This window comes from Haplochromis burtoni, unplaced genomic scaffold (genome assembly GCF_018398535.1).
Source record: "Haplochromis burtoni strain Fernald_Lab_line unplaced genomic scaffold, NCSU_Asbu1 Contig_155, whole genome shotgun sequence".
NCBI lineage: Eukaryota > Metazoa > Chordata > Actinopteri > Cichliformes > Cichlidae > Haplochromis > Haplochromis burtoni.
Window position 1 is genome coordinate 767,222 of NW_024582516.1, and position 10,903 is coordinate 778,124.

The 10,903-nt window shown below is 38.4% G+C and overlaps 1 protein-coding gene across 1 annotated transcript; it reads left to right on the forward strand.

Annotated features, from left to right (window-relative positions):
* Positions 1-1,388: 1,388 nt before the first annotated feature.
* Positions 1,389-9,354, forward strand: LOC102295996 (patched domain-containing protein 3). The gene is made up of 4 exons (XM_005932131.2): positions 1,389-2,223; positions 4,322-4,443; positions 6,595-6,740; positions 6,969-9,354. The coding sequence occupies exons 1-4, from the start codon at positions 1,504-1,506 to the stop codon at positions 8,537-8,539; spliced, it is 2,559 nt and encodes an 852-aa protein (XP_005932193.1). The 5' UTR covers positions 1,389-1,503; the 3' UTR covers positions 8,540-9,354.
* The last annotated feature ends 1,549 nt before the right edge of the window (positions 9,355-10,903 follow it).

The following is a 10,903-nucleotide window of genomic DNA, read 5'->3' on the forward strand; positions in this document are numbered from 1 at the left end:
ATCCAATGACCGAATAGTCATTCCTGTTATAGTTCTATGATGTTGACTTGAAGTACACTGCCTGGGGTGCACGTGCAGTTGAATTATAAATATATTATAATGAATTACAATCAATTCAAAATTGTCAGAGGACGAGTCTCTGTGGTCACAAAAACTCCATGTGAACCAAAATGTGTCACTACAAACCACGTGATAATGTTCAGTCTGGTCACTGGCCAGATGTGTTTGGGTTGGGAGCAACAAATGTAAGGTACTGTGTGAGAAAAGTGTGAATTTATGTTAATTTCACAGCTAATTGCAAGCCTTCATACACCTATAGTACATTTTGAGATACAAAATGTATTGTAGAAGTGTACTATAGACCAGAGTACCACAAACCAGAGTGTTTGTGGTAATTCTGGGGATTTCCAGCATCTGGACAGTTTGACATAGAAGTTGATGTTCCCTAAGGTCAGTGGGTACAAATGGTCATAACAGGAGATTTAGGTTGCATCATAGCAGCAGCAATGGAAGGTTCAAGTAGTTCACAGGGAGTTGACTTTAATCAATCAATCAGTGAAATCAATCAAGGCTTTATTCACCTCTTCCCATCGTTTCAATCCCAGCGGGCAGCCTTGTGGGGGTTTGAACAGCCGGTTTCGCTTTCTTAATTCTTCGATAAGTCAGGGCCAAGCCAGCTCTGATTCGCCAGAACCCTGTTACCATGGTTCCGAATAGGTAGATATCTTCAGCACTCAGGCTCACTCAAGCCCAAACTTTTCGTTGAGAAAGGGGTGTCAATTGCATTTAGGGACCAGTTGATCAAATCCATAATTCCTCTTTTAGGTTTTAGAGAACGGACTGTGAGAGAATGTTCCAGGGATAAGTAATACAAAAAACACGAGACTAGACAAGGACATAAGAGGCTAAGCAGGGAAGCTAAGGGAGAGGAGGAGGGGAGCTACATGCTACAGCTTGGTAACAGAAATGCTTTGACCACTCATTTTAAATTTCAAAATGTTAAAAGAGTCTTCACAGAAAGGGATACTTTGATATGACTAACTAATTTAAGAAGTAATCAAATTTTTTTATGAGCTTGTTTGTCTTCAGCATTGAGTCTTCTTAAGTAATTTTAGTGACATGACACAACTACAAAGTAATTTAGTTATAAAGTCACATAGTTATAACACAGTTTTACAGGTATAGTTGCAACATAATGTCATAAAATCGGATTTTTCACCGCCCTGGTTATTTTCATTAAGTCAGAGCAAGGTCAGCATTTGGTAATCCTTGTCTAGGTTCACTAATTAGCTTGTTTCCTTTTATCATTCTAAAGGCTTGCCTTATCGTTTTACTGTCACAGAATAAAAACTGAACACTGAATAATTTGCATGTCATCTTGTTTTTCCTGGAATAAGGGTAGCTCTTCCCAGAAGCAATAAGTATTAGGATTAAGCTTATCTTGACACCCTTTATAAGTGTGCAGTCACAACAGATCCGTGTCACTGCCCTGCAACACTAAGGATGGATTCTAGACGCACTGACTGCCTGACAAAGCCTCTGTCACGGCTTTTTGAAAATCTTGGATCAAAAGTAGGATCCTATCCATTATATTTTTTCATTGTTCCTGTGTTACTCTCAGCAGCACTCAGCGGAGGTTTCATTTTTCTCGAGGGAAGACAGGACAATAGTCTTGAGCGCCAGTTTACGCCAACTAAAGGACCCTCAAAGGCAACCAGAGCCTTTGTGAAAGAAAACTTTCCATACAATTACTCCATGTTTTCTGAAGACAGGCAGTATGACAAGGGCAGCTTTGCATCCCTCATTGCTATGGCCAGGAACAGCCGTAATCTACTGGACACACTTGTTTTAGAAGACATCATCTCACTTAACAATAAGATCCTTGATATCACTGTGGACAATGGAAGACTGGGCTTCAATGAACTGTGTGCCAGAGCCAACGGAGAGTGTGTTTCAAACATCATCCTGGAAATCCTCAGCTACAGTCTAACCAATCAGACCAGCATCACCTATCCAGTCCACATGCACAAAGCTACTCCACTCTTTCTAGGTGCAGTGCTGGGTGGTGTTATTACAGATGATAGCGACTCAGTCAGAAATGCTGAAGCTGTCAAACTTTTCTACTACTTAGATGATCGGGAAAGCACAGCTGAAGCCTCAAAATTATGGCTGAGAGAATTTAAAAAGCTCCTATCAGACAACACAGACAGCGAACACATTTATGTGAGTATCACATCATTACTCATGTTTTTATTATTCATTTTCTTTTTTAAACTTTAAAGTTGAAGCAAGTAACATAACCTCTCTGAATGCTTAAACGCAAACAGAGATTCTTGGGTGTATTTATTCGATGTGCATTTACGATGAACTATTTTTCACATGACTGATGAAATGCTTTGCAAAAGCCACAAATACTTTTAACAATGCCATCAAATGATGCTTTTTGTGTTTGGTAATGAGTATTATTATTTTTTAATAAATCTTTCATAAATTTTGAAAAATAAAAAAGTTTTGTGCAGACTTGTGCTTCTAGCCCAAACTCTTCCAGTCACATGGTTGCAAAAATTGGGGCAAAAACAATGACCTCAATCACAAAACTAAAGCAACATAAAATGATCACAGAAAGATACATTTGACCACAGACCGACTACAGAAAGATTTTCTTCATTGGAATGTGCCACCAAAAGCTTTTTGACAAAAAAGAAGCATTGGAAGCATTGTGCGGTTTAATGTTCTACTTGAGTTAAAGACAATTTGGATGAAGGTCAAGTACGTGCCATCAGCAGTGGAAAACTACCAGCCACACTGAGTGGTTGTTTCTTTTTTTATTGTCCTTTTTTATGTTGTTTGTTCTCTTTACCAACAGCATGGAAAAACTCCATAAAAATACCAAAGTCATGCAAAAACACCCCCACAAAATTTCACGTTACAGTGTTTTTAATTCATAATGCCATTATCAGTGATGGTTTAACAGCTTATTGTAATGTAATTCTAGTTTTAAGCTTCATTTTATTTAGTTAAACAAAATATGATTTAGGAATAACTACTTTACTTTTATGTTGTTTGACACTGACATTCTCTCACTCTATGCACAAACTAGTTCATGTCTTCCCCCTGTATTTTTTTGGAAAATAACTTTTTAAATCTTCAGTGGGCCAAGTGGAGTCCTCTCTTAGAAGGAAGCTCTTTTCTGCCGCTTGTATCTGCGATCTCGTTCTTTCGGTCACTACCCACAGCTCGTGACAATAGGTGAGGGTAGGGACGTAGATTGATTGGTAAATTGAGAGCATTGCTTTTACTTTGGGTTCTCTCTCTTCACCACGACGGACCGGTACAGCGTCACTGCAGCCGGAGCACCAATCCATCTGTCAATCTCCCGCTTCCTTCTCCTGTCACTCATGAACAAGACCCTGAGATATTTAAACTCCTCCACTTGGGGCAGGATCTCATCCTTGACCCGGAGTGGGCACTCCACCTGAGGACTATCGCCTCAGATTTGGAGGTGTTTATTGTCATTCCCACCGTTTCACACTTGGCCACAAACCATTCCAGTGTGAGGTGAAGGCCATCACCTGATAAAGCCAACAGAACCACATCATCTGCGAAAAGCAGAGATGAGATTCTCAGACCACCCAAGTGAAAGCCTCCCACCACTTGGATAGGCCTAGAAATTCTGTCCATAAAATTTACTAACAGAATCAGTGACAAAGGGCAGCCCTGGCAGAGTCCATCATGCACTGGAAACGAGTCTGACTTATTGCCGGCTATGGGGACCAAGCTCTTGATCTCACGATGAAAGGAAACTACAAAAATGGAATAATCACAAACTGAGCCATTAAGAAAGTATTCCTGAATAATAGAATCATTTATAACTTGAAAATGGTTGTAATGTGAACTATGCACACATTTCTTTTAGTTGGCAGATGTGTTCCAACATTAGACATGCTCATAACAAGGTCTGAAGATTTCCTTGTTGAACTAACATTGTATGATTTGAAGAACAAAAAACATTTCTGCAGGGTTTCTTTTAAAAGTACTGTACTGCTATCACATAGTGCCATTATATTCATGAGAAGATACACTGTTTGGATTGAATTGCCCAGTTTTTGGAAGTAAACTGTAGAAAAGTCTAAGTGGAGGAACAGGCAAGCATTACAGGCCAGAGGAAAAATCTAAATATTTGACTTTTATGGGTGAACTGCCCTTTTAAATCCAAACTGTTGAGTAACACTGATGTAACAGCTGCCAGGACTTCCATGTGCAATCACTTTTTGTGACTTAAATGCTCAAGTTGACTTCCTTCTGCTGTGCTCTTTTGTAGGTGTCTTACTACACCTCGAAATCCAAGCAGGATGAGATTGACAGCCACACCACAGATGGCTTCCCCCTATTCCTCATCGCTTATGCCTGTGCTGTCACCTTCTCTGTGATATCCTGCCTGAGGTAAGAAGTGATCAGCAACCGTCACGCAGTAAGTGGCAAAATCCAGGATGCAGAGCGCTTGTCTGACCCAGGTCAGGTTACATGTAGTGCAGTACAATTAACTTTTTTTTTTGTTTTGAGCTATTTTCATGTAGATTGAGAAGTTTGAATTCATAGTTACAGTTCTAGTAAAAAGAAATAGACCTTCTTTAAATTCTAAGGACAATAAAACTAATCTGGTCCTTAACAGTTATGGAAATACAGCCTGAGGTGAAGAATAACCAGGATCTATATCAATGTATAACAGTGTCTTTATTAATTTAACAAACAAAAAGCTGAAGTTGAATCTGAAGCAATGTGTGGAAACCTAACTATACCCCCATGATTCAGAAGCTTGTAAAACCACCTTTAGCCTTAATAATCTGAAGTAACGTGAGCAATTGTTTTACAACGTTGCTTCAGCTCATTGAAATCTATGCACAGCTCTCTTAAAGTCCCACCATTTCAGTCAGGTTGAGGCCTGGATCTGGATGTCTCATGATCTAGTTTCAGTTTTAGCTGTTAGATGGCCTCACGTTTGACTCTAGAATAACTCCTCCTATAGAGGAGTTAATGACTGATTCAATTACTACAAGGTGCCCAGCTCCTGTTGCTGTAAAACATGTGCAAATTATCACCCCTCCTATTAAACACTGATAAGACTCACATGCTTAGTTGTTGAAAATCAAGCTACAGCCAGAAGCTTAGTCAAAGAGAGAAGCTGCTGGCCTAGTTTTGTCTTGAGGTAAAGAGCAATAATGTCTCACTTAAATCTTTTGTACTTGGAAAAGTTGTTATTGCGCTTTGATTTATAATCCAACTGAAGAAACACAATCTCAATTACCGAGCTTTAGAGCTTCAGAGTTACACATCGAAGGCATTTTTTTTACCTTTATCAGAGCCAAACATTGTTTCCATTTTTCATATTTAAAGCAGCTGATGCCTCTATCTTCAAACTGTTTGAAGACATAAGAACGTATGGTGAACAGTGCTTTTAAAAACAGTTCATGTCACATGAAATGTCCTCTATTTTCTGAGACTGACACCCTCCCCACTTTTAAGATTAGGTTATAATTTTCCTTTTTGACAACACGTACAGTATAGGCAGGACTTGATCAGGTGTCCCTGAATCCTCCTTTAGTCACACTGCTAGTTCTAGGCTCCCATGATGCATCCAAATATTTAATCTTTACTCAATCACTCTGTGTTTATACACAACACTGCATTTAATCATTGGTAATATTACTCTGACTCGCTTCCGCAGTTCTTCCCCATCTGGTAACAGCAGATGGCCTCCCCTCCCTCAACCTGGTTCTGTCAGAGGTTTCTTCCTGTTAAAAGGGAGTTTTTTCTTCCCACTGTCACCAAGTGGCTTCTCAAAGGGATTTTCTCTGTATTATTGTAGAGTCTTTAAAAGTTTCTTGACTTATTATCACTAACAACTTCAATTAATCAACAACACGCTGTGCACTTAATCAGTAAAATTCTTACTTACTTTTCAATTTACATAAAAATATTATTAGAACATGGTCTTACATGTTAGGTTAACATACAACTGCCCATGTTTACCAAATGATTACTTTCTGAAGATACAATTTAAAAAACATTTATGAAATCCTCCATATTTTTCTTAAAAAAACTACATTTCTATATTTAGCTTAAATGTAGATTTTTTATAATCTTATTCCACAGATTTTTAAGGCGGCACGTATCTTTTTTCCTGGATATTTAACCAGGTAATAATTAACAACAGGGAATATAACATATAACTTGAGTAACAAGGAAAGATAATAATTAACAATCAGGTCAGTATATTTACCTTCTGTTTCTCTTTTTATGACGGGACATTTTCAGAACGTGTGACAGCTATTGTTTATCAGGTTTATGGCTCAGATTGTGTCAGCTGTTGCCACCTCTGTATTAACTATGAACAACAGGCTTTTTTTCACAAGCTTCACTTTACAAATTGTAAGAACATCCACAATAAAAGGTCATATTTAGGAAGTTGTTTTGTTATAAAACATCCAACAATGATCCTTTACAGGCTGCCCAGAAAAACTGGACCTTGCCCTCAGTTCACTGTTATCTTTATCATCTGTATGGATTTAAATACAATTTATTCCTCCTTGGCAGGCTGGACAATGTGAGGAACAAGGTGTGGGTGGCTGTCTTCGGTATCCTCTCCGCTGTGCTGGCAGTTCTGTCTGGCTTTGGCCTGCTGCTTTACATCGGAGTGCCGTTTGTTATCACCGTCGCAAACGCGGTTTTCCTTTTACTTGGTGAGAAAAATTCACTCTTGGCTTCTTTCCTTCCACACTTTAGTTTTAGCTTTTAGCTGGAGGTGCAAAACCAGCCAAGTAATTAAAAGTGTAATAAAAGTAATAAAGGTGACAACATAAAAAAAGTTTCAGTGGTGTTTTATAAGGTGGTGACTTTATTCATTTATAAGCATGTGAGTCATGTGAGTACCGTAAAACTATCATGAACTGTTATCACTTTTTTTCCAGGAATTGGTCTGAACAACATGTTCATAATGGTGTCTGACTGGCGGCACACACATGTGAATGACCCGGTCCCAAAGAGGATGGCTCACACTTACAAAGAAGCCATCATGCCCATCACCATCACCGCTGTGACCGATGTTCTCAAGTTCTTCATAGGTGTCAAGTCTTACTTCCCATCCATGCAGGCCTTCTGCTTGTACACCAGCACCTCAATCATATTCTGTTACATCTACACCATCACCTTCTTTGGAGCCTTCTTGGCTTTAAATGGGCGGCGGGAAGGCAGCAACAGGCACTGGCTGACCTGCAAGCGAATCCCATCAGACAGACCTAAAAATCGCTCTGAGCTATACAGCATCTGCTGCGTGGGAGGTGACTTTGATAAGAGCACTGGAGCAGAGAAGATGCAACCAGTCAGCTATTTCTTTAAGGATTACTACGGCCCATTTTTGATCAAACCCTGGGTCAAGGGAATGGTGATCTTCTTCTTTGTGGCATATTTAGCTGTAAGCATTTATGGATGCCTCCATGTACAGCAGGGGTTTGAGCTTCACGACCTGGCAGCTGATGACTCCCTTGTTAACACATTCAACAGGAAGGATCGGCATTATTTCTATGATTATGGCCCATCTGTGATGGTTATTATCAGTGAGCCTTTTCCATACTGGGATGAAACCAAGCGGCACGAACTCCAGGCATGCGTGGAGGACTTTAAAGGGCTCCGCATTGTAGATAAAGGCATTTTTTCATCCTGGCTGGACTCTTATTTGTTGTATGGGCAGGCAAATAATTTAACCCTTAATGATAAAGATGCCTTCCTCAAAAATCTCCCTCATTTTTTTGAATTATTCCCTTTCTACCAGCAAGATGTGAACATCACCGGAGATGTCATCCACGCCTCCCGAGTTTTCGTACAGATGGTTGATATTGACAGTGGCAGCATGGAACTTTATGCACTTAAAGCACTTCGGTCCATCTCAGCTGATTGCAGAGCAGCTTCTTTATTAGTCTATAACCAGAAATTCATCTTCTTTGACCAGTATGATGTTGTAGTGAGCAGCACGATCAAAAATGTTGGTGTGATCGCAGCTGTGATGTTCATCGTCTCTCTCCTGCTCATTCCTAAGCCTATCTGCTCATTTCTGGTGACTTGTTCGATTGGTTCAGTGACTGTAGGCGTGACCGGCTTCATGGCGCTCTGGGACATCAGCCTGGATTCCATATCCATGATCATTTTCACCGTCTGCATTGGCTTCACTGTCGATTTCTCAGCTCACGTGTCTTACGCCTTCGTCTCCAGCAAAAAGACGGATCCTAATGCAAAGGCTGTGGATGCTCTCACACATCTGGGGTTCCCCGTCCTCCAAGGTGGCTTGTCCACCATTTTCGGGGTGTCAGTGTTGTCCGTTTCAAAGTTTAACACCTTTAGAACATTTTTTAAGATTTTTTTTCTTGTCATGTTTATCGGGATGGTTCACGGCCTTGTTTTCATCCCAGTAATCCTGACAATATTCACACGCAGGTCAGAAAAGGAAGAGCGCAAAGAGAACACTGTGAAAGTCACCAAACTATAACCAAAGTGGCTACAGTAAGGACTTTTAGTCAGATTCAATTTTAGATGATATTAGAACAGCTGCTTTGAAAGTAAGTGAATTCAGTATAAGTTAGATTTATTTAAATAACAACCTTACAAGTGAAAATAATTTAGACTTTATGATGTAAGATATTCATTTATGAATGTGTTGTATTGTCTAAATTAGAACTCCAAAATCTGAGACAGTGCCCCTCCCAGTTTATTTATTCTTTTTTTTGACACATTGCCAGTGGCTAAAACAACCTTGTTTGATCTTGTTTGAGATGCTCCACTGATTTATTGACAAATGTAAACAATAAAATCAAGTATGAACACTTAAACTAAAGTCTTATTGACACTGGATCTCAGCTACAGTGAATATTTTTCAGTGCATTATATGTTTTGTCTGCATTGCATTGTGGGATCCTTATGCTGTTACAGTGTCCCATGCATGCACATTCCAGGAAACAGTATGCATCTCACTACTGTTGGGTGCATGATAAATGGTGAACAGACTGGTTCTAATACTTTTATGTCTACTTGAGCGCTTAAAGCGCTTAATACAACATACTGCATTCATCCATTCACACACCCATTCACGCAAGCATGTTATTCTATGTCCAAGTGCCTTCTGTCTAACATTCACACACATTCACACTCCTGTGTATGCATCGGGTACAACTCGGGGTTCAGTATCTGGAGCAGCAGCAATTGAACCGCCAACCTTCCAATTAGTACACAAACTGCTCTACCTGAGCCAGAGCCACCCCCCTGCATAATAAGGTCTTGAACTATTAAAACAAAATCTCACAATGTGCACCGTAAAAAAAAAGAAAAAAAATTTAACAAAAAAATCCTTAAAAAAGATTGTGGGAGCTAGAAATGTTTCAATAATGAAAATGTGATTTTCAAGTTGACGCAATATAGACTCAAAATCTACAAAATACTGAAATAGTTCAGCTGATGCCATTTTTTAAAGGCAGAAAATTCAGAAAACCTCAACTCTAAACATGAGGTTCATTCATTCTATATACTCAAGTGTTTCATTCTATATTTTCAAATTTCATTCTATATATGTATATATATATAATCTTTCAGGGTTTTCACGTAAATATAAGTGTAATTTCTAAACATCACTAAAACGCATATGGTGCAAACTCACCTTTTCACTAGCCCTTGACACCAACAAGTCATAATGAATCTGCCGAGAGAAAGAATAACAAATGTGGGAACAGGGGACACTTAAATAGGTAAATAGATAAATCTGTCTAAATCCAAAGAGGCATACTACTTAATGCTAATTATTTTGTACAGGTAGCTGAAAAGCTAAAACGGCTAACATCACCTCGGCCATTAGCATTGCTAGCAAGTCCGCTCTCCTCTTAATATCATGAGAGGGAAGAGTTGGTTCAATAGTTTCTATTGTTATTATTTTACTAAACTTTTACCAATTTTGGTAATATGAAATACATCAACTGTGAAATTAGCGTAATGATAGCTTTTGACACAATACTTGCAGATTTTATACATTCATAAAAAAACATTGATACAATTTTTCCACCAGTTTTGTGGTGATAACCTCTGTAATTTCACAAATGTCTGTTAATGAATAAACAAACCAATGTAAAATTACAGTAAAATTCCTTTTTCCTCTGTCATTTTTTGGGTTATTTTACACTAATTTTATCACATTTTTGATATGTTTGTACAGCATAAAGCTAGTTTTCAGTAATTGTATCTTTTAAATAAAGAAGGCATTTTAGCATATTATGTTTATATTTTTTCTGTGTAAAAGTAAATAAAATGTTTCTGTTATTTTACATTAGAAACGTCAATGTAGAGACTATTTTATTTTTGTAATTTTACTAATTGATAAACCAAACTACTTTTATGTTTTTTTAAAAATACGTTTGCACTTCATTTACATGCCATTCAAATGTCACATTATTCCAAACTGTCCATAATTAAGCTGCACCACAATTTCTCAGTTTCAGGAAGTGGTGTTGGTGGCATATTCATCATAATGGCCTCCAACTGGCAGCGCATTAAAAGCAAGAACCCATACAGATGGCTCACACCTCAAAAGGAAGCGTTATGTCCACCAAAGCTACCACCACCATCCTTGTGATCATGACTGATGTTTAGAATTTTTCTATTGTTTCAGTTGCATTCATTTGTAGCATTTTGCACAGAACTATAAACCGCTGGAGACCAAACAGAAAGGAAATAACTTAATTATAGATATGCTTTATGCTTGTTGCTGCAGATAGGTTAACATTTAGTGTGCATATAAACTTTAAATATTAGAATGTAAATTGTAAGTATTCTTATTTGAAGACTTTCCAAAGAATAAAACAACACACTG

What these genes read in the sequence shown, in the direction of transcription:
- LOC102295996 (XM_005932131.2), top strand. Translation starts at nt 1,504, where the DNA reads ATGGATTCTAGACGCACTGACTGCCTGACAAAGCCTCTGTCACGGCTT. An exon ending in TCTGTGATATCCTGCCTGAG is followed by an intron (nt 4,444 to 6,594) that starts GTAAGAAGTGAT and finishes CCTCCTTGGCAG; the next exon opens with GCTGGACAATGTGAGGAACA. An exon ending in CGCGGTTTTCCTTTTACTTG is followed by an intron (nt 6,741 to 6,968) that starts GTGAGAAAAATT and finishes CTTTTTTTCCAG; the next exon opens with GAATTGGTCTGAACAACATG.